A 24,695-nucleotide genomic window follows, 5' to 3' on the forward strand; every position below is an offset into this window, starting at 1 on the left:
ATCTCCAGAAAAGTTCCCACAAAAAAACTCAACACATAAACAAGCTACAAGGTTCACCGAAAACTTATTAATCCCAAAAGCAAACAAAACAATATTTCAAAAAGGACCACGCTACATGGCCATTAAAGTATATAACAACCTTCCACGTAGCATCAAACAAATAACCGACATACTTAAATTTAAATCATCACTAAAAAGATTTCTTTTAAACAAATGTCACTACACCAAGAATACCTTACATAAATTAAATACCTCTGTTTTTTATTTATTATTTACATACATTTGTTAACATGTAATTGTTGGGTTATGTAATATAATGTGTATTTGTTGGGTTAGCTGGAAGAAATAGGATGTAACCTATAAGCTATACCCTTTGTACTCTGTATTTTTGTGCAATAAATATTTTTTTGAATTTTTGAATTTTGAATACATTAAATGTATAAACTAAGTTGTTAAGCATCCTTGAGGTGATATTCTCACGAAAACGGTGCTATACAAATAATCCAATCATTATTATTAATATTTGTTTGATTAATGTATACTTACTGCTCTTTACACTGTAGCAGAGTTTTTAATTCATTGACCAGCAGTTCTTTGGAGCCATCCTTGGAGGTGCAGCGATTGACAATCTCCTCGAACTTCAGTTTCCCGGCCACCACTTTCTTCAACGGGACTTCCGGGGAACTGTTGCTAAATCCCAGAACTCCAGAATTCTCATAACTTCTAGTGCGATCATCAAAATTGGAATATTGGTAAACTGTACTCGATGTATCCCTGAAATCAGAATACCACAATATTATAAAAGTCCCAACTGCTAGAAGGTGCCAGTTGAGAGGACCTACGGCTTTTCTGACCTGTTATAAGTAACCAATCTCCTTCAAGGTGGTAGGGTAAATATGTTTTTATAGACTTAACAATGACACACATAATATTTATTTGTTAAGACATACACAGTACAATAAGATAAAGTTAGATATTTTTAGTTATTACATAGTTGTAGTACCTATTAAGTATGTCCATAAAATATCATTACGTAATTTCGCCTGAGATTGTTATAAAATGAAGGAAGTGTGTGGATAGATAATAATAAATGAATTAAAAACAAGAATTATAATAAGCTCGCGAATTGTAATTGACTGTCAATACATAGAAGTTTTGAAAAAATGATGTGAAAATATTTTTGAAATATATCATGCTAAGAAATTTAATAAGTAAGTTTTGTATGTTAGAAAGGAATCACGAAAGATGTCTAAATGTAGTAATTTTTCGTAATGGGTGTATGTTGTGATTGCGCGAGTAATTACTGAGTTGTTTGCTGCATTGGTATTGTTGGCTTCAATATGAAAAAGTGTAGTGTGCCTGGTACGCCTCGTTGGAACATTTAAACCAATGACGGATAGCAATTCGGGACTATCTATTTTATTATTTAGCAGATTATGTAGAAACAACAGGTCTGACAATGTGCGTCTTTTTTGTAAAGTTAACATATTATTTGTAGTTTTCAGAGATGTGCAAAATGGGTACCCAAAACCATTTGAAATGCAAAATACCTATTTTCAAAATGCATTGAAAATGCAAAATGGTTTCTCAGGTTAAACAATTAAAATAATTATAGAATTTTTAAACAATTTTGTCATTTAATAATGGACATCAATGTAGAACAAACATATTACATGATGGTAAATACAAAAACACCACGACTACAGATTATGAAACCACAAAAAATTTGCGCGGGACTAATGTTGCCAACGTAAAAACATAGAAACTGCTATCTAACATTTAATATTACAGCGTCATGGCCCCATGTTCAGTATTTGAATCAGTATTTTTTGTAATGGTATCACTTAATTGCCAGGGCTCCTACCAGGGAGCAACTTGACAAATGTAAATTATCTCTCATAGCGAGGTTGAGGACCAACTGATATTTGGGGCTTATGAAAAAAAGATGAGTGGAGATAATAGGAAGAATTTTGCAAAAAAGCATTTAAAATGGAAAATGCATTGAGAAAAGCATTTAAAATGCAAAATGCAAAATGGTTTTTAAAAAAGCATTTAAAATGCAAAATGGAAAATACCCATTTTGCATTTTGCATTTCCATTTGAAATGGATTTATTTGAAATAAAGCACATCTCTGGTAGTTTTGTTGTCTTTCTTGAGTAAATTTTTCGAAAATTTATTCTGTATACTTTCTAGTAAATCTATGTATACCTTATATTGAGGATTCCATATTGTGGAAGCATACTCCAGTGGACTTCTGACCAATGAACAAAACAACATTTTCAGAGTCTTAGCACTTTTGAAAACTTTGCATATTCTTAATAAGAAACCTAGCATTCTGTAGGATTTTGAAACAATGTGTGATTTTGTCAAAAATTAATTTTCTATCTAAGTAAACATCTAGATCTTTACACATAATATGTATTTTATAAAAGTTTCATGGGGAGCACAGAAACTAATCATATTTTTAAAGAGAACTTACTTTATGTCAATTGTTATAACATTGAATGATGTATATTCGTGCCCATTTTTATGGAATTCTTCAAGATATTTCTCCGTTGAATCATTTCCCAGGACAAAGTTTGACACTATAGAACCTCTACCTAAAAACATAATCTTTTAAAGACGTACATAAGCAAAAAAGTATTAATCAAATTTTGTTTATAAGGCTCTGGGGAAGCAAGCAACCTTTTGTGTCAATTTCTTTCCATCAATGTATTGCCATTTTCTTTCACCGGAGAAACAAGAAGACGGAAGTATAATAATTTGCTGTAAAAAGTTGCTTTTTTAATCGAGCATATATACAGGGTGTCCGGAAACTCGTAGTACAAGCGGGAAACTGGTGAATCTACATCACATTTGGAGTCGATTTTGTAGTATTTTTTTTTTTTATTTGAGCTTTCGTTATCGAGTAAATCGAGTTAGAAGTTGATTTTTTTTTTTAATCAAATTCTTATAAATTATTACTGAAGATTTAAGTACCCAACTAATTAAAACTATTTGAAAGTAAAACAAATGAAGAAACTCGGATTTGAAGCATTATTTTGAAATCACCCTTCATTTAATCCGGTGTAATCATAAAATATTTCTGCTCTGCAGGGTTAAAACATCTGTTGTTCAACCCTAAACACCAGAAAAAACTTTAACCCTAAAATAGCGTAAAAATTTTTTTTTGTGAAAATGCTCAAATCAAAAAACTTTATGTTTATTTGGGTTCCCCATGTGGTGTAGATTCTCCAGTTTCCCGCTTGTACTACGAGTTTCCGGACACCGTGTATATATTCAGTTACCAAACTTGGCCAGAGACAAAAATAGATAAAATTTTGTTGGGTCATAGACAAATGTATTTCAGTGAAGTCTAAAGAGAAGGATATTATTTTTTTTTGTTTTTTAATGTGAAACCACGTAAGAGTCTTAACTGTTCCCAACCGTCTAGAGCCAGTGAGACTATGGCATCCCCAATTGGGGTATGTCGTGAGGCTGAAGGTAGTAAGAAGGAGATGGGGAAGAGGAAGGTGGGGAATTACCTGGCATTCAGATCTTGTCACTATACACGGCTAAAGCCATTTCAAGCAACTTTTCAATTCTGAATGGTGGTCTTGCACCAGGGCGATACGGTGTGAAAAAAGACAAATTAATTAAATAAAATTTACTTGCGCACGCCGGGATTTGAACCCGCGACCTTCAGATTGCTAGTCGAGAGCCTTACCCTTCGACTACAGGGGTCGTCAAATGAAGCCATCATTGCAAAAAATTAATAATAAAAAAAACTATGCAAAAGTTGGTATTAGTTTTGTGACGTTTTTTTATTACTGAACTTAATTACATAGTTTCCAACTAGGTATCATGGAAAATAATTACAAAGAAACTTTGTGGTAGAATGTTATTAAAAATAAGTAACTGCGGTTTTGCAATCACCACTTAAATATTTTGTTGAAGTTATTCACTTACATATAAAATCACAATATCATCTCCAAGCCATAAATAATGCACTAATTGTTATAAATAAATACATTAAAATTATTTTCATTTGTAATAATGCAGGTATGCATTTATAATTTATAGGGTGTAGAATGTTATGACAATAACAAAAGTTAGAGTGTATCTAACACTGTCACATTATTTGATTAACGATCAGTATCTTTTTGACATGTTAAGAGGAAGCTACAAGTCAAAAATGTGTATATTCTTGGTATACCTTATATTGTAGGTAATAGGCATTAAAATCGCTTGACAAACGGAGTCTAGAAATGTTCGATTTCAAGCACAAAACTGGTTTTTATTTATTTTGTAAATAATTTTATAAGAAAGCAAAAAAGTAAATCAAGTGAAACTGTCACAGATAATCTTAGCTTTGATACTATATTTTTTTTTAGTTTTTTCCTTTACGCGTTCATATATTTCTATTGAAAAAATGTTTTTTTTATTAGTTTACATTTATATTTTTTATTGAGTTATTTATTTTTTTATTTGTATTCTACTTAAGCGAAACAATAGGAAAACCTTCAATTTATATAAAGCATATTTATTGGTATTCATAATGTACACCGATTTGTTATAAAGATTGATCAAAATAGTGATTTAGCATTAAGCTTCGCCTTAACAGTTCCCGTTACACCCTGACGCTTAGCCCGTTTTAGCTTTTAATTAAATTGTGATCGATTTTTCAAGCGTAAAACATAACTGTTAATTAATTTGATTAAAAACTAAAACAGGGCCGAGAATCTGCACTTAACGGGTGGAAAAATTTGATCGCAAATCAAATATGACAGAGTTTGTAACACCAGTATCTAGGTAAAAAATATTATTTATTATTTAAAAAATGATATGATAAAATAATATAATATTTGTTTTTTAAACTCGTACTGCAAACTTCAGGGGGTAATCGATTCATTATTATCTAAGAAAAAACTCATGACTGAATTGTTCAATTAGAGCAATTTGAATTTTTACTTACTAAGGTTACCCGCGTCAATCATATTCGCAGGTGTTTGCGTAATATCTGTAAGTCAAATTTAAAACTGTTAATCGCGTAGATTCAATATTCATTTATTTAATACAAATGAAAAAAAATTTGTCTACATTTCGTACAGCTGAAACCACACTGCCATTAGTCGAAATATGTCCAGTTAGAATGCTAAAATTTGGAGATTCACAAAGAGTGCAAGGCTGATGTAAGCACAATAAGTATTATTAAGAAAGGGACGCTTAGATGGTTTGGGTATTTAGGGCAAATGAATGAAGAAAGGAGTGTAAAGAGAATATATTATCGCGCGAATATGAATGGTAGAAGGAGTCGGGGACGCCCGAGGAAGTCATGGCACGATTAAGTGAACCAATTACTTGAGTCAGGCCATGTAAAGAGTCAAAATAAGATAAAGGTAAGTATGACTGTCAATAAAGCAAGGAGTGTGAAAAAACTGCATTGTTTGACGGTACATCCTCTCTGCCTACCCCTTCGGTAAAAACGGCGTGATGGTTAGTTAGTTAGTTAGTTTGTTAGTAGCTGAGTGGATAATTGCATCGGATTTCCACACAGGCATCATGGGATCATGCCTCTGCTAGCCTCCATCAATGCACAAGAATTTTTTTTTTACCGTAATGATGGTAGTAGAAGGAATTCATAAATTGTCAGGTTTTCACAAACGGAAATGTTTGTCTTTCTTTTAAAGACAAAAAGAAAAAAATAACTTCAAAGTACATTATCCTAATGGAACATGTTTTGACTTATGGCAATGTGAAATATCAATATTATTTTCTTTCACGGCAGTTTTGCAATTTTGCAATTATGACTCCTAACGTTATAGAGTTTGTCTGTTTGTTTGGTCCACTGAGGAAATAGAAACATTAAGGCTGGGGCTTTTCACAAACATTCTAATGTAACTTTGTCATCAATGGTCAATCAAAATCAATGCCGTTTTGTTTTTTTGACATTTGAAAGGATTCCGTTAAACGCTGACTGAAGGTTCGTTTCAACTTTCTATTAAATTGTGATCAGCTGACAATTATAGCATTATGACAGCTGTGCGTTTCTGCTGATCACAATTTGTTCAAAAGCTGAAACGCAGCTAACATCGGCGTTTATTTAACATTTATATATTATTTTAACAGACTGACATTTATTTTGTATATTAACTGAAATTGCAGGTCGGGCTCTCGGGACAGCCTGACGTGTTCTTCGTCGGTCTCACTATCCTTCTCTAATTTATAGGGATATTTAATATATTCCGCCGTTAAAAATACACGTAAATGTGCCTTATTGTCTGTCAGTTACGTTAGTGCAGATATAATAATTTTACGGTGACAGGTGTGGAAGAATTACGAGTTTAAGAATAATTAGCAAGATTGTTTATCCCAAGGGATAGTGTAATTCAGTGTTTGTGAGCCCGAGTCCGGAATTTTTACCAGATGTGGACATCTCATCGGCGGTCGCAGCAACCTACCCGTGTCTCTCGTCACCCCGTACCGATACGTCAACCCCCGGTGCCGCAAAAAAATGCAGTGTCAGTGAGCCCGAGTTTGGCATTTGATAATTTCTACCAGATGTGGAGACCTCATCGACCGTCACATACCGATATTTCCACCCCCGCTGCCGCCACCATGCTCGCCGTTACCTTCACCGGCTCCGTTATAGACGTCAGAGTCTGTCGGCTATACGACCTGTCCGTGGGTCGGTCACTGATTCGCTCACGACCATCGCCCCTACAAGATGACCCATAAAAAACAATCATCTGGCAATTTCTACACCCCCGCTGCACCGCCCCCGTGCCCCTACGCCCTAGGAAGGACGAAATCGAAATGAAGCCGCGTCTTTTGTCTTCTGCCAATATGAACTAGTACAAACAATTATGCAGTGATTAGTGTATTGTTATAGTGATTATAATACTTTTTGTTTTAGAATTAAGTTTTTTCATTTGGACATCTGGAATAGTTTTGATGGCGTTAGGATTAAGTTAAATATTATACTAATTTGTTTGTTAGTGATTTATACCTAAGTATCATTATGTTAGACTAGATAAGCAGTTTGTAGAAGGGAATGGCCGACACAGGTGTCGATGAGGCTCGCTATCCATCACATCGCCAACCCTTCGGTGGCGCAAAGAGGAGGAAGGAACTCGAACAATGTCGAATTGGTACGTGGAATATTAGAGGAGGTATGGAAAGAAAGATGAATGAATTGTGTGACACGATGGTTAGCAAATGTTTGGACATACTTTGTGTAACAGAGAGTATGAAAAAAGGGAGCGGTACAATGCAGCATAACGATAGGCTCGTCATTTGGTCTGGGAGACCAGATACAGAGAGGGCGTGTCAGGGTGTTGCAGCACTACTGTCTCCCAGAATGATTGAATGTATGTTGCAGTATGAATGTGTAAGTCCGAGAATAATGTGGATTAGGTTCAAAATCGGTTTGACAAGGGTGTTTCTTGTTGTTTGTTATGCCCCTGTCAATTCTGAGAGTGACGAAGAGAAAGATGATTTTTGGACTGGTGTGAATGATGTGATGAGACTGAAAAATATTAATGAAAGGATTATAATGGCAGGCGATTTGAATGGGTGGGTAGGAATTAGACGTGACGGATTTGAATCGGCCTTAGGTATGTTTGGGGATAAAAGAACGAATGACAACGGGAACAGAATACTTGAAGTATGTTTAGAGTGGAACCTTTTTGTGTCCAATACTTTTTTCGATCATAAAGGTATCCACCAATATACGTGGGAAAGAGGAAATGAGAGGTCAATTATCGATTTTGTAGTAATTGACTCTAGGTTGAGAGCCGTTACCGAGGACACGAGAGTTTTCAGAGGGGCAGAGGTTGAAACTGACCACTTTCTGGTGGTGTCGAGAGTAAACCTCTTTCGCGGTTGGCGCTCTAAAGTGAAAACGGTACTAACTCCAACAAGAATCAAAATAGAAAAACTACAAAACGATAATGAGAGGAGTAAGTATGTGAATTGTGCAGAGATGAGATTGAATGAGAAAAAAATGGATGGTCTAAGCATAGACGAAACATGGAACCACATAAAAGTGAGTCTTTGTGAATCTGCTAGAGAGGTGTGTGGAATAAGTACGCAAGGTAGAAAGAAAGGTGATGCATGGTGGGATGATGATATTAAAGCACTGGTCTCAGAGAAGAAGAAAGCATGGTTATGTCTGATTGCGGCTGGCAGTGCTTCCAGCGAAGAGAAGGATCGAGCGAAAGAAGTATATAAGGAATGTAAGAAAAAAGTAAGAGTTGGAGTGAAAGAACGAAAGAAACGCCTGGAAGAGGAAGAAGGAATGAAAATGACAAACCATTTCCAAGAAAACATTAAGTTGTTTTGGAAGGAAGTCAAAAGGTCCCGGTGTGGCCCTGAAACCGGAAGCATGAAAGTAATAAAATCGAAAGATGGAAAAATGTTGACGAATGAGGAAAAAATAAAAGAGAGATGGATGAAGTATTTCGAGGAAGTCTTTGAAAGCGAAGTGAGTGACAGTGATTCTAGCGGCGAATCAGATATGAACGATGATGGACTGAATGTTACCGAAATTAGCATGGATGAGGTAGAAAGATCAATTAAGTGTATGAAGAATGGTAAGGCTGTCGGTTTCGACAATATTGCTGCTGAATATTTTAAAGGAGGTAGCCGTATAATTCTCACATGGTTGTGCAATCTTTTTAACCAATGTTTAAAGGAAGGTTACACGCCTTTAGATTGGAGAAGAGCAGTGATCATGCCATTATACAAAGGTAAAGGGTCACGTATGGAATGTGGGAATCATAGGGCTATTAGCCTGCTAAGTTCAGTTGGCAAGCTGTATGGTAGAATTTTGATTGAAAGGGTAAGAAAGGAAACAAAGGATAAAATATGGGATGTGCAAGGTGCTTTTATGAGTGGAAGGGGGTGCATGGACCAGATCTTCTCATTGCGTATGCTCACCGAGAAGTTTCTGGCAAAAAACCAGAAACTTTTCTGTGCCTTTGTAGATCTACAAAAAGCATACGACCGAGTCGACAGGAAAAAGCTATGGAAGGTGTTGTCCAAGTATGGAGTGAATGCGAATCTGACTCAGGCAATTGCGTCTCTATATGAGGGAAGCGTTGCATGTGTTAGGGTGAACGGTGGTTTTACGGGGTGGTTTGATATCACAAAAGGTGTTAAACAAGGCTGCGTAATGTCACCGTGGTTATTCAATCTATACATGGATAATTGTATGCAAGAATTGAAAGATGTGGGATTGGGCGCGAATTTGAGTAATCTGAAAGTATGTTGCCTGTTGTATGCTGATGATGCGGTGCTGATTGCTAATAGTATGAATGATCTGCAGTCTCTCGTGTCTAGGATGAACGAAATATGCGTGAAGAATGAGTTAATGATGAATGTAAGTAAGTCTAAAGTAATGGTGTTTGAAAGAGAAAGTACGAAAACAGTGTGTAATATAGCTGTAAATGAGGAATACTTGGAGCAGGTGGATGAATTTGTGTATTTAGGAAGCATGTTTACGAGTGATGGGAAGGCTGACAGAGATATTGAAAGAAGAGTAAATGCAGGTAACTCCATTAATGGAGGACTGAACGCAGTTGGCGCTAACAAAAAATTGTCCAAAGAAGCGAAGTTAGCAGTCCACAATGGAGTGCTGGTACCTACCCTGATGTATGGAAGTGAGGCATGGAACTGGCAAAGAAAGGATGAAAGTAGATTGAATGCTGTTGAAATGAGATCCCTGAGGCGTATGTGTGGTAAAACCATGTATGATCGTGTGGGGAATGTGGATATCCGCAAAGAGTGCAAGGCTGATGTAAGCGTAATGAGTAAGATCAAGAAAGGGACGCTTAGATGGTTTGGGCATGTAGAGCGAATGAGCGAAGAAAGGAGTGTAAGGAGAATATACGATGCAATTGTGAATGGTAGCAGAAGTCGGGGGCGCCCGAGGAAGACATGGCACGACCAAGTGAATCAGATACTTGAGTCGGGCCATGTCAAGAGTCAGAACAATAGAAGAGTATGTATGAGACGATGCATGAATGTGAATGAGGCAAGGAGTGTGTGCCAAGACCGAGTTGTTTGGCGGTCCGTCCTCTCTGCCTACCCCTGCGGGGAAACGGCGTGATGGTTAGTTAGTTAGTTAGTTAGTTAACTGCTGTAATCTCATCCGATTTCAGAGAAATGTATATAGGTCCGCGTGTGTACGAGATTGCCAACAAAATGATAGAATGCCTTGTCATCGACAACAAGTCTATTTGTCGAGTTTCAGCTCGATCGGTGGTTGGGAAGCAGGTTAATTTCTGTTTCCAAAATTTACATTCATTCGTTAACGAAAACAAAAGTGAAATACAATTGTATTTAAAAAAGATCTCCTGCAATAACTTGCATATACTTATTTATTAATATTAATCACGTCTGAAGTTATGATAAATTTGGTAGCGGGTAGGCGGCGAATAAAGACGCATATATGTAACAGAGCGAGAAGGAAATAACTTTCTCCCGGTAATATTGTCTTAATTTCGCTAGATGAACGAACTCACCATCAAGTCAGGGCAATACGTCGACAAGAATAGGCATTGCACGACAATCTTGACTGACAAAATCTTGACGGAAACACCTTGCTGACAAGATATTGTAGTAAAAAGTTGCTAGTTTATCAAAGCCTTAAGTTTGCCCTGAAGTTTTGCAGTACGAGTGACGATATAAAGCGATTACATGCCAGCGGTATGAGTTAGATGATAATGGTTTGCGATTATGAACCCTACCCCGTAGAGCTTGACTGTTTGTTTGATGGACACAGGGAAAGTTGACTGACCGCGGGCGTGGGACGTCTCACCGGGCAGGTTGAGGAGTGCGGCCACGCGGCGACGGGCTGGACATGCAGCTAACCACGTGCCTCCTTCTCTGCCGGGCTCCAAGTCACGACCTGGAATGAATTGTTAAGTTTTTATGTTAGAATACAGAAGAGAACGTTCAGTAAGATTCACCTGCAGATCAGCAAAAAGCTGGCTGCCTGCCCGCATGGCAGCAGAGCGTTCTGGTCGCTTGCGGTCTCAATAGGCTGCAATTTCTGCAGATCCAGGTTCAAAACACTGCTTCTGAAAAGGCCAACTTATTAGGTAAAATGTTTGGGGAAAACTCAACCCTCGATGATCGGGGTACTATCCTGCCGTCATTACGTCACTGCAGTTTCTATATGAAAAAGTTGAGGATACGGCATCTCCAGGTCTTAGATCTTAGGTCTTAGATCTCCAGGGCTTGATGTAAGTAAAACTAGCGGGCCCGACGGAATACCTGCACTGGTATTGAAGAGGTGCGCTACAGAAATAGCTCCAATTTTGACGAAGCTATTTAAAATGTCCCTGAAGTCTGGTTCTGTACCTTCTGCTTGGGAAAAAGCAGTTATTCGCCCTATTCCAAAGGGTGACCGCTCTAACCCGGCCAACTACAGCCCCATAGCGATCACATATATTCTACCCAAAGTGATGGAATGTGTGATCAACGACAAACAAAGGAAAATAATTTCCCTCAGGGCCTCCTAGTTAATGTAAAATTGCTTTGTATTAATTACAGAAATAAGAACATAAATATATGTTCAGATAGCCAGGCGGCTTTAATGGCACTGGAAAGTAACCGATGCGACTCCAGACTGGTGATGGAATGCAGGACTATCCTTATAGAACTGGCGACCATCAATAAAGTAACCCTGCTCTGGGTACCAGGACATAAAGGTATTGAGGGCAACGAGCGGGCTGACGAACTAGCAAGGAAAGGGGCGAAAGCACCACTTGTGGGATCCGAGCCGGCCGTAGGAGTAGCAGCTTGCCACACCAAACTACATATCAAGAGGTGGGTCAAATCCCAACACTGGAAGGAATGGAAGAAGGCACCCGGAATGAGGCAATCTAAAGTACTCATAAACGGACCGGACCCTAACCGAACCAGGCAACTACTCGATATGGACAGAAACTCACTGAGGGAACTGGTAGGACTATTAACGGGACACTGCCATCTCAGGAGACACATGCAACTGTTGGGAGTGGAAAACACCAACATCTGTAGGAAATGTGAAGAGGAGGAAGAGACTCCAATTCACCTATGGTGCCAATGTCCCGCTCTGCTGGGAATAAGGGTCAGATACCTGGGAAGACACAGTGTGGAACCAGAAGACATCGCCACATATCCAATGACAGCCCTGGTGAACTTCATAAAAGGGACCGGGTTACTGGCAAGGGAATGAGGTAAAATGGGAGATAGTACAATGGGAACGTAAGTAAACCGCCTCAGACTTTAAAAAAAAAAAAAAAAGATGGAATGTGTGATCAACGACAAACAAAGGAAAATAATTTCCCTCAGGGCCTCCTGTGTGGAGTTAATGTAAAATTGCTTTGTATTAATTACACGAAATTTCTTTATTTTGAAAACATTGTTTAATTTCAAATAATAAAATCTCACTTTGTGATAAATTTATTTTGGTAAAATATTTATTATCATTTAATCTGTATCATGCTAACCCAAAAGCACCATTTAATCTGTATCATGCTAACCCAAAAGCACCATTTAATCTGTATCATGCTAACCCAAAAGCACCATTTAATCTGTATCATGCTAACCCAAAAGCACCATTTAATCTGTATCATGCTAACCCAAAAGCACCATTTCTGACATACCTAAATCAATGTGTTCCTAATATTTGACATGGCTGTTCATAATTTTGACATACCAAAATCAATGTGAATCTGGAATTTTCTAATATTTGACACAGTTGTTGGTATTTCTAATACCAAAATCAATGTGAATCTGGAATTTTCTAATATTTGACACAGTTGTTGGTATTTCTAACATACCCAAATCAATGTGAATCTGGAATTTTCTAATATTTGACACAGTTGTTGGTATTTCTAACATACCCAAATCAATGTGAATCTGGAATTTTCTAATATTTGACACAGTTGTTGGTATTTCTAATACCAAAATCAATGTGAATCTGGAATTTTCTAATATTTGACACAGTTGTTGGTATTTCTAATACCAAAATCAATGTGAATCTGGAATTTTCTAATATTTGACACAGTTGTTGGTATTTCTAACATACCCAAATCAATGTGAATCTGGAATTTTCTAATATTTGACACAGTTGTTGGTATTTCTAACATACCCAAATCAATGTGAATCTGGAATTTTCTAATATTTGACACAGTTGTTGGTATTTCTAACATACCAAAATCAATGTGAATCGGGAATTTTCTAATATTTGACACAGTTGTTGGTATTTCTAATACCAAAATCAATGTGAATCTGGAATTTTCTAATATTTGACACAGTTGTTGGTATTTCTAATACCAAAATCAATGTGAATCTGGAATTTTCTAATATTTGACACAGTTGTTGGTATTTCTAATACCAAAATCAATGTGAATCTGGAATTTTCTAATATTTGACACAGTTGTTGGTATTTCTAATACCAAAATCAATGTGAATCTGGAATTTTCTAATATTTGACACAGTTGTTGGTATTTCTAACATACCCAAATCAATGTGAATCTGGAATTTTCTAATATTTGACACAGTTGTTGGTATTTCTAACATACCCAAATCAATGTGAATCTGGAATTTTCTAATATTTGACACAGTTGTTGGTATTTCTAACATACCCAAATCAATGTGAATCTGGAATTTTCTAATATTTGACACAGTTGTTGGTATTTCTAATACCAAAATCAATGTGAATCTGGAATTTTCTAATATTTGACACAGTTGTTGGTATTTCTAACATACCCAAATCAATGTGAATCTGGAATTTTCTAATATTTGACACAGTTGTTGGTATTTCTAACATACCCAAATCAATGTGAATCTGGAATTTTCTAATATTTGACACAGTTGTTGGTATTTCTAACATACCAAAATCAATGTGAATCGGGAATTTTCTAATATTTGACACAGTTGTTGGTATTTCTAATACCAAAATCAATGTGAATCTGGAATTTTCTAATATTTGACACAGTTGTTGGTATTTCTAATACCAAAATCAATGTGAATCTGGAATTTTCTAATATTTGACACAGTTGTTGGTATTTCTAACATACCCAAATCAATGTGAATCTGGAATTTTCTAATATTTGACACAGTTGTTGGTATTTCTAACATACCCAAATCAATGTGAATCTGGAATTTTCTAATATTTGACACAGTTGTTGGTATTTCTAATACCAAAATCAATGTGAATCTGGAATTTTCTAATATTTGACACAGTTGTTGGTATTTCTAACATACCCAAATCAATGTGAATCTGGAATTTTCTAATATTTGACACAGTTGTTGGTATTTCTAACATACCCAAATCAATGTGAATCTGGAATTTTCTAATATTTGACACAGTTGTTGGTATTTCTAATACCAAAATCAATGTGAATCTGGAATTTTCTAATATTTGACACAGTTGTTGGTATTTCTAACATACCCAAATCAATGTGAATCTGGAATTTTCTAATATTTGACACAGTTGTTGGTATTTCTAACATACCAAAATCAATGTGAATCGGGAATTTTCTAATATTTGACACAGTTGTTGGTATTTCTAATACCAAAATCAATGTGAATCTGGAATTTTCTAATATTTGACACAGTTGTTGGTATTTCTAATACCAAAATCAATGTGAATCTGGAATTTTCTAATATTTGACACAGTTGTTGGTATTTCTAACATACCCAAATCAATGTGAATCTGGAATTTTCTAATATTTGACACAGTTGTTGGTATTTCTAACATACCCAAATCAATGTGAATCTGGAATTTTCTAATATTTGACACAGTTGTTGGTATTTCTAATACCAAAATCAATGTGAATCTGGAATTTTCTAATATTTGACACAGTTGTTGGTATTTCTAATACCAAAATCAATGTGAATCTGGAATTTTCTAATATTTGACAGAGTTGTTGGTATTTCTAACATACCCAAATCAATGTGAATCTGGAATTTTCTAATATTTGACACAGTTGTTGGTATTTCTAACATACCCAAATCAATGTGAATCTGGAATTTTCTAATATTTGACACAGTTGTTGGTATTTCTAATACCAAAATCAATGTGAATCTGGAATTTTCTAATATTTGACACAGTTGTTGGTATTTCTAACATACCCAAATCAATGTGAATCTGGAATTTTCTAATATTTGACACAGTTGTTGGTATTTCTAATACCAAAATCAATGTGAATCTGGAATTTTCTAATATTTGACACAGTTGTTGGTATTTCTAACATACCAAAATCAATGTGAATCTGGAATTTTCTAATATTTGACACAGTTGTTGGTATTTCTAACATACCAAAATCAATGTGAATCTGGAATTTTCTAATATTTGACACAGTTGTTGGTATTTCTAATACCAAAATCAATGTGAATCTGGAATTTTCTAATATTTGACACAGTTGTTGGTATTTCTAACATACCAAAATCAATGTGAATCTGGAATTTTCTAATATTTGACACAGTTGTTGGTATTTCTAATACCAAAATCAATGTGAATCTGGAATTTTCTAATATTTGACACAGTTGTTGGTATTTCTAATACCAAAATCAATGTGAATCTGGAATTTTCTAATATTTGACACAGTTGTTGGTATTTCTAACATACCCAAATCAATGTGAATCTGGAATTTTCTAATATTTGACACAGTTGTTGGTATTTCTAACATACCCAAATCAATGTGAATCTGGAATTTTCTAATATTTGACACAGTTGTTGGTATTTCTAATACCAAAATCAATGTGAATCTGGAATTTTCTAATATTTGACACAGTTGTTGGTATTTCTAACATACCCAAATCAATGTGAATCTGGAATTTTCTAATATTTGACACAGTTGTTGGTATTTCTAATACCAAAATCAATGTGAATCTGGAATTTTCTAATATTTGACACAGTTGTTGGTATTTCTAACATACCAAAATCAATGTGAATCTGGAATTTTCTAATATTTGACACAGTTGTTGGTATTTCTAACATACCCAAATCAATGTGAATCTGGAATTTTCTAATATTTGAACACAGTTGTTGGTATTTCTAATACCAAAATCAATGTGAATCTGGAATTTTCTAATATTTGACACAGTTGTTGGTATTTCTAATACCAAAATCAATGTGAATCTGGAATTTTCTAATATTTGACACAGTTGTTGGTATTTCTAACATACCCAAATCAATGTGAATCTGGAATTTTCTAATATTTGACACAGTTGTTGGTATTTCTAACATACCCAAATCAATGTGAATCTGGAATTTTCTAATATTTGACACAGTTGTTGGTATTTCTAATACCAAAATCAATGTGAATCTGGAATTTTCTAATATTTGACACAGTTGTTGGTATTTCTAATACCAAAATCAATGTGAATCTGGAATTTTCTAATATTTGACACAGTTGTTGGTATTTCTAACATACCCAAATCAATGTGAATCTGGAATTTTCTAATATTTGACACAGTTGTTGGTATTTCTAACATACCCAAATCAATGTGAATCTGGAATTTTCTAATATTTGACACAGTTGTTGGTATTTCTAACATACCAAAATCAATGTGAATCGGGAATTTTCTAATATTTGACACAGTTGTTGGTATTTCTAATACCAAAATCAATGTGAATCTGGAATTTTCTAATATTTGACACAGTTGTTGGTATTTCTAATACCAAAATCAATGTGAATCTGGAATTTTCTAATATTTGACACAGTTGTTGGTATTTCTAACATACCCAAATCAATGTGAATCTGGAATTTTCTAATATTTGACACAGTTGTTGGTATTTCTAACATACCCAAATCAATGTGAATCTGGAATTTTCTAATATTTGACACAGTTGTTGGTATTTCTAATACCAAAATCAATGTGAATCTGGAATTTTCTAATATTTGACACAGTTGTTGGTATTTCTAACATACCAAAATCAATGTGAATCTGGAATTTTCTAATATTTGACACAGTTGTTGGTATTTCTAACATACCAAAATCAATGTGAATCTGGAATTTTCTAATATTTGACACAGTTGTTGGTATTTCTAATACCAAAATCAATGTGAATCTGGAATTTTCTAATATTTGACACAGTTGTTGGTATTTCTAACATACCAAAATCAATGTGAATCTGGAATTTTCTAATATTTGACACAGTTGTTGGTATTTCTAATACCAAAATCAATGTGAATCTGGAATTTTCTAATATTTGACACAGTTGTTGGTATTTCTAATACCAAAATCAATGTGAATCTGGAATTTTCTAATATTTGACACAGTTGTTGGTATTTCTAACATACCCAAATCAATGTGAATCTGGAATTTTCTAATATTTGACACAGTTGTTGGTATTTCTAACATACCAAAATCAATGTGAATCTGGAATTTTCTAATATTTGACACAGTTGTTGGTATTTCTAATACCAAAATCAATGTGAATCTGGAATTTTCTAATATTTGACACAGTTGTTGGTATTTCTAACATACCCAAATCAATGTGAATCTGGAATTTTCTAATATTTGACACAGTTGTTGGTATTTCTAACATACCAAAATCAATGTGAATCTGGAATTTTCTAATATTTGACACAGTTGTTGGTATTTCTAACATACCAAAATCAATGTGAATCTGGAATTTTCTAATATTTGACACAGTTGTTGGTATTTCTAACATACCCAAATCAATGTGAATCTGGAATTTTCTAATATTTGACACAGTTGTTGGTATTTCTAATACCAAAATCAATGTGAATCTGGAATTTTCTAATATTTGACACAGTTGTTGGTATTTCTAATACCAAAATCAATGTGAATCTGGAATTTTCTAATATTTGACACAGTTGTTGGTATTTCTAACATACCCAAATCAATGTGAATCTGGAATTTTCTAATATTTGACACAGTTGTTGGTATTTCTAACATACCCAAATCAATGTGAATCTGGAATTTTCTAATATTTGACACAGTTGTTGGTATTTCTAATACCAAAATCAATGTGAATCTGGAATTTTCTAATATTTGACACAGTTGTTGGTATTTCTAATACCAAAATCAATGTGAATCTGGAATTTTCTAATATTTGACACAGTTGTTGGTATTTCTAACATACCCAAATCAATGTGAATCTGGAATTTTCTAATATTTGACACAGTTGTTGGTATTTCTAACATACCCAAATCAATGTGAATCTGGAATTTTCTAATATTTGACACAGTTGTTGGTATTTCTAACATACCCAAATCAATGTGAATCTGGAATTTTCTAATATTTGACACAGTTGTTGGTATTTCTAATACCAAAATCAATGTGAATCGGGAATTTTCTAATATTTGACACAGTTGTTGGTATTTCTAATACCAAAATCAATGTGAATCTGGAATTTTCTAATATTTGACACAGTTGTTGGTATTTCTAATACCAAAATCAATGTGAATCTGGAATTTTCTAATATTTGACACAGTTGTTGGTATTTCTAACATACCCAAATCAATGTGAATCTGGAATTTTCTAATATTTGACACAGTTGTTGGTATTTCTAACATACCCAAATCAATGTGAATCTGGAATTTTCTAATATTTGACACAGTTGTTGGTATTTCTAACATACCCAAATCAATGTGAATCTGGAATTTTCTAATATTTGACACAGTTGTTGGTATTTCTAATACCAAAATCAATGTGAATCTGGAATTTTCTAATATTTGACACAGTTGTTGGTATTTCTAATACCAAAATCAATGTGAATCTGGAATTTTCTAATATTTGACACAGTTGTTGGTATTTCTAATACCAAAATCAATGTGAATCTGGAATTTTCTAATATTTGACACAGTTGTTGGTATTTCCAACATACCCAAATCAATGTGAATCTGGAATTTTCTAATAGTTGACATGGTTGTTGGTATTTGAATCGGGTATTTGACATGGACGTGGGCATTACTGAAAAACCTACAAATTACTACTGTATTTTGTTACTGTTCATGTCATTGTGAAAATTTGTTCAAATAACAAATTACTGTTTGTGTCATTCTGAATTATTATGTTGAATAACAAATTACTGTATTTTGTTAATGTTCATGTCATTATGAACGGGTAAAATTCGGTTTATGGGAGTCACTCGAATAACCGAAATTGAACCTGATTTAGACTAATTTAGGGCTGGGGAATCCGAATCTGTAAGAATTAGGTGGGGGTCGGCACTATTAACTGAGTTATAGGGTTTTGAAATTTCGTACGCGATACATAGAAACCATGTTTTATTTATCAATTATGACATAAGAAAATCAAATTAGTGACGATTTATTAGTCTCACATTTCAGAAGTGCCAACCAAAAAATAAAAAGTGTTGCCATATAATAATAATATTTTTTTACAAAATAGATTAGGTTTTTAGTTTGGGTTAGAGTAGGCAGAAGAACATGGGAAAAATGTATTAGAATTAAATCACAAACCAGTCTATACAAACCTAGCGTAGCCCACAAACTATTTGAAAACTGGGATGTAACTCTAAAGGGGACGCGAGCAGGCGTTATTAAATGGGCAATTTTTTGTAACAGGAAATAACATGGAAAAAAGGTATTAGAATTAAATCACAAACCAGTCTATACAAACCTAGCGTAGCCCACAAACTACTTGAAAACTGGGATATAACTCTAAAGGGGACGCGAGTGGGCGTTATTAAAGGGTCATTTTTTTGTTATAGAAAATCACAGTTATGTTAGGTTATATGTATATATATAAATTTAATATTTACAAGATTTTAAATAATAAACTACAAATCTGGCAAATGATATTTAATTTTCTGAATTTTCCATGCATTGATATTATTATTATATGGCAACACTTTTTATTTTTTGGGTTGGCACTTTTGAAATGTGAGACTAATAAATAGTCACTAATTTGATTTTCTTATGTCATAATTGATAAATAAAACATGGTTTCTATGTATCGCGTACGAAATTTCAAAACCCTATAACTCAGTTAATAGTGCCGACCCCCACCTAATTCTTACAGATTCGGATTCCCCAGCCCTAAATTAGTCTAAATCAAGTTCAATTTCGGTTATTCGAGTGACTCCCATAACCGAATTTTTTCCTTATGAACATTTGTTCAAAAGACAAATTACTGTATTTTTTACTGTTCATGTCATTGTGAAAATTTGTTCAAATAACAAATAACTGTATTTTGTTACTCTTCGTGTCATTCTGAATTATTATGTTGAATAACAAATTACTGTTCATGTCATTGTGAAAATTTGTTCAAATAACAAATTACTGTATTTTGTTATTGTTTGTGTCATTCTGAATAACAAATGTTGAATAACAAATGACTGTATTTTGTTACTGTTCATGTCATTGTGAAAATTTATTCAAATAACAGATTACTGTATTTTGTTACTGTTCATGTCATTCTGAATTATTATGTTGAATAACAAATTACTGTATTTTGTTACTGTTCATGTCATTCTGAATTATTATGTTGAATAACAAATTACTGTATTTTGTTACTGTTCATGTCATTCTGAATTATTATGTCGAATAACAAATTACTGTATTTTGTTACTGTTCATGTCATTCTGAATTATTATGTTGAATAACAAATTACTGTATTTTGTTACTGTTCATGTAAAAAGTAAATGGACGCAGACTAATTATTATAAACAATAAAATTAAATGTGGTTAGCTCTCAAAAATGCACACTCTGTATATGTGTAATAAAAGAAATATAACAAATTAATTGTTTGTGAATTCTGCATGGGAAGTTAATAAAATGTCCAGTTAATAACATTCTTTAATCTTTAAATTCTATATGAAATACATACATTGGATTTTTGTGTTAAAAGTTCGTAAATAAAATATTTGCTTGTTTTCAAACTTCACCTATAACATTGCAGACATTAATTTTAGTACAAAAATTTAAATAATTCAAAATTATTATTTTAATGGCACGATTTTTAACTTATGATAAAATATCATACAGATGTAAGGTTTTGGTAAAGTTGCTGAATTCCCCTGCTAGCTTATGCACTAAAATTAAAAACACTGATTTCGACAATTACTACAAGAAACAACAGTCGGGGTAGATGGTAAAAAGGTAAAGAAATACGCATAAATTATTAATAATCCAAACTTCTAATAACCCATCTTTTTTGTGCATGTATTTTCATCTCCCCCGACATAAATAGCTATTTCCAGAAGTAATTAAGTTGGAATAAAAAGTTCTTTTAAAATAATTGCGTGCGTGCAGCGGAATTTGGGATTTTGTGACCAACCGGTTTATGGTTTGATAAATAAAAATTTGCATAATTTTCTTTACCTCCAATAACAGAGGGGTCTTCCTTCCACGGGGCTGCTTTAGAAGCAGGCCTTGCGTAATATTCATCTCTATTGGTAGCCAATATTAACCGATAACCTCCAACAGCCGATCCGCCGGTATGTATGAACAAAATACACATTTCTCAACATTCAACGTAAAATAACTGTACCAAAAATAATAGCTAGCAACCGACCACGACCACAACTTTACTGACAATACGATATTGAAAACAAGAATTTAAATAAGAGGGCCCGAAATAGATAGTTGCTATCACAAGGCCACCTCTTATCTTCTCAGTTGAATTTAAATGATTCAAACAAAACAACAAAAACAACTTTATCGGTCTTTGACATCAGCTGCCACAGTGACAAGCATAGATAAAATCATAAATAAACCAATCAGATAAAATGATGACACCTGTAATCTATGGTAAACCACAGATTCAATGGGATTAAATTATGACCGGAGTTTCCCAAGCTTTTATTGAATATTTATTATTTATCCCTTTTCAGATTCATGAAGAATTAAAAAAAAAACCATTTATAGCTTTCTATGTTTAGCTTTTAAAAGATTTATACACAAATAAGGATATTTATTTAAAAGGCGACAACTTTTTGAAACCCATTGTAGATTAGACACGAGCCCAAAAAAATTTGTTCCACTTTTTACCTCCAATTTGATCTGCAACGCTCTAACATTGAACGACCAGAAACTATCGAATTCGGTTCCCGCACACTGTTACTCACGTGATAATAGTGAAATACATTTCGACGAGGTATTAGTATGCAATATCAACTTTATGACTATTTCGTTATTTTTCACGGGTCCACACTAATACGTAATAAAAAAAAAATACATTGTAAAAACTTTCCGAATACTTACCACTTTAATTTCAACAATTTACACAGACGTTGTCCCTTTTTTGCTGAAAACAGTAAATAGGCGTAAGCAAGACAAAAACCTGTTATTAGTGATGCTTGGCAAGGACATCACCATAAGAATCGTAAACATATGCACCAATACACACAATCTTACATTTGTGTTGTGTTCACCTCAACTCTAATTGTGTGACTTAAAATCACTGTTGTAAATCATCTACTCAGGCAAATATCTTAAAATAGAGACGAAACCTCAAACTTCTGATATTTCCCATTCTGATTTTCACACTTTACTGTTTTTATGTATATTTTTAATCATTATTGATTAGAATACTAATTAGAAAGCGCAAAACACCTGCTGTATTGAATTTATACAAGTATTGTATAAATTCAATTTTTTGCCACCATCGTCTAGAAGGAATTTCAACATGGTATTTATTAACAGCGCCTCGAGCGGCCAGCGTTGGGTAAATACTGCCAATATTTTACTGTAGTTGGGTGTACAATTATTATTCTAGGGCAGTGATCGGTAGACCGCAGCTCTTTGTAAAGGCGTTTGCGGCTCTTCTGACATCAATTCCAATTAACCATGTCTTATGAGGTGCAGCCGCCGAATGAACATTGACTTGAACAACATCATTGTTGCCAACTCAACTCTTTCAGTGCTAGATTTAGCTCTGAATCATCTCCAAAAAAATGGTTTAGCTCAGATATTCTGGCTCTTTATTTTATACAGAAATCGTTTACATAAAAGGATAGTTTTTCGACATCAGTTGTAGACAGTAGGTAGTTTTCATAGTGGCGTGCCGGATTGGGAGAGGCTGATTTAGGGAGACCCTTTGACCTCTCCAACTGCATCGGGAGAGATAGATCATTCGTCCGTCACTCCTGGATCACTGATACCTTTTTCCTTTCCAGAATTTCCTCTCCTTCCTTTCCTCATAAAGACCTTCCACACAGCATCCCCAAAGATGACACAGGCCCTGAAGGTAATTATTTTCCTCAAGGCCTCCTGTGTGGGGTTAATGTAAAAAAAAAAAAAAAATGTGTGCCAAATTTCATCGGGAAGAATCAAAATTTTGCTTTAAGGGGTGGAAAATGGGGATGGGGTGGTTTTTCTAAAGCTCATGTAGATAGTCACTTTCTCTTGTTTTGAAGGACTAGTCACCTAGTCACCCCCCCCTCCTGGATTATATAATAATAATAAATAATACTTGGATGACTTGTATAGCGCCGTTTTTGTGTAAAAACACCTCAAGGGCGCTGTACAAACTTATAATACATTTCTACAGTGATCTATGTTATTACTTAACTATTTATGAGATAATATGCAGTACAATAGTCACTTGAGATTAACACTTAATTAACATTACATATCTAATTGTTTATTGGCGAAATTTAGATACAGGATTTAGGACTTAATTGAAAAATTGAATATAACTGGACTTTCTCTTAGGAATGGTATATTTAATTTAAGGGAATGACAGCTTAAAAAGTTAAGTTTTTAGTTTAGACCTGAATTCTGTTGGACTTGTTATGGATCTTAGTTCCGGAGGGAGTTTATTCCAAGCCTTCGGCCCAGATACTCCGAAAGCGCTATCAGCAAACTTAGTATTTGTCTTGCGCTTAGGTTCCATCAGTCTGCCTACAGCTGATGATGTTGCTGATCTAAGCGTTGACTGCCTCAGACCAGTGTTTTCCGGGAAGCATAGTTCAGAGGCTCCTTTACACATTTAGTTTTACCGTTTCCTTGACAATTTGGCTCCCCTCATTTGAAAGTCTGCCAACCCCTATTCTAGGACACTTTTTTTACAGAAAATAATGCACAAGAGTCCCAACTGCTCCCAATCGTCTGGAGCCAGTGAGACTATGGCATCCTAAATTGGGGTGTGTTGTGAGGCTGAAGGTAGGGGAAAGAGGAAGGTGGGGGAATACCTGGCTATTTAGATCTGATCAACAAACATGGCTAAAGCCAATTCAAACAACGTTTCAACTCTTAATGGTGGTCAAGACTACCAGGGCGATACTGAGAGTATCTTCCACTCTGGAATGTAAGGCCAGTTTACTATATATTATTTTAAATTAATAAATTGTGAAATAACACAAATTCGTCATATAAAATTACCTTGTGCACGACGGGGTTTGAACCCGCGAATGGCTAGTCGATGCCTTACTCCTTGATCACCAATTGATTTTTCCAAACTCACTCCGTCTTACTCATAATAGATAATACGGAGGGATAAGAACTGGTTAATAGAAAACGTTACTCATAATCACTCGCATGCGTATACCGGCCGTAATACCGCAGTATTAGTGGCAAACAGATTTTTAAACCGCCTGACCTGCGGGATTAGGGACGAATTACTGTCGTATTAAGACGGAGATCGCAGACTTTGTTAACAATCGGGTTGATTTGACAAATATCAATCGGTCGCGCAATGAAAATGTTGGAGAAGCAGTCGATTTAAAATTTAATTTATAATTAGTGGGAATTAATTTTTATAATATAAACATAA

At 34.4% G+C, this 24,695-nt stretch overlaps 1 protein-coding gene across 2 annotated transcripts in view; it reads right to left on the minus strand.

The window, feature by feature from the left end:
- The window catches only part of Tango2 (transport and golgi organization 2), a 30,797-nt gene extending 9,138 nt beyond the window's left edge, over positions 1–21,659 (minus strand). The window contains exons 1-5 of one of the 2 annotated variants that reach the window (XM_089645600.1): positions 21,302–21,659; positions 10,782–10,892; positions 4,956–5,000; positions 2,481–2,601; positions 547–774 (exon numbers count right to left, since the gene is read on the minus strand). In XM_089645600.1, the coding sequence (XP_089501726.1) occupies positions 547–774; positions 2,481–2,601; positions 4,956–5,000; positions 10,782–10,892; positions 21,302–21,440 (644 nt within the window). In that variant the 5' untranslated portion in view covers positions 21,441–21,659. The remainder of the gene's footprint in view (positions 1–546; positions 775–2,480; positions 2,602–4,955; positions 5,001–10,781; positions 10,893–21,301) is intronic. The other variant, XM_089645601.1, reaches the window with a different exon arrangement.
- Positions 21,660–24,695: the final 3,036 nt, after the last annotated feature.

This window comes from Hesperophylax consimilis, chromosome 22 (genome assembly GCF_061612785.1).
Source record: "Hesperophylax consimilis isolate HC1 chromosome 22, BYU_Hcon_1.0, whole genome shotgun sequence".
Classification (NCBI taxonomy): domain Eukaryota; kingdom Metazoa; phylum Arthropoda; class Insecta; order Trichoptera; family Limnephilidae; genus Hesperophylax; species Hesperophylax consimilis.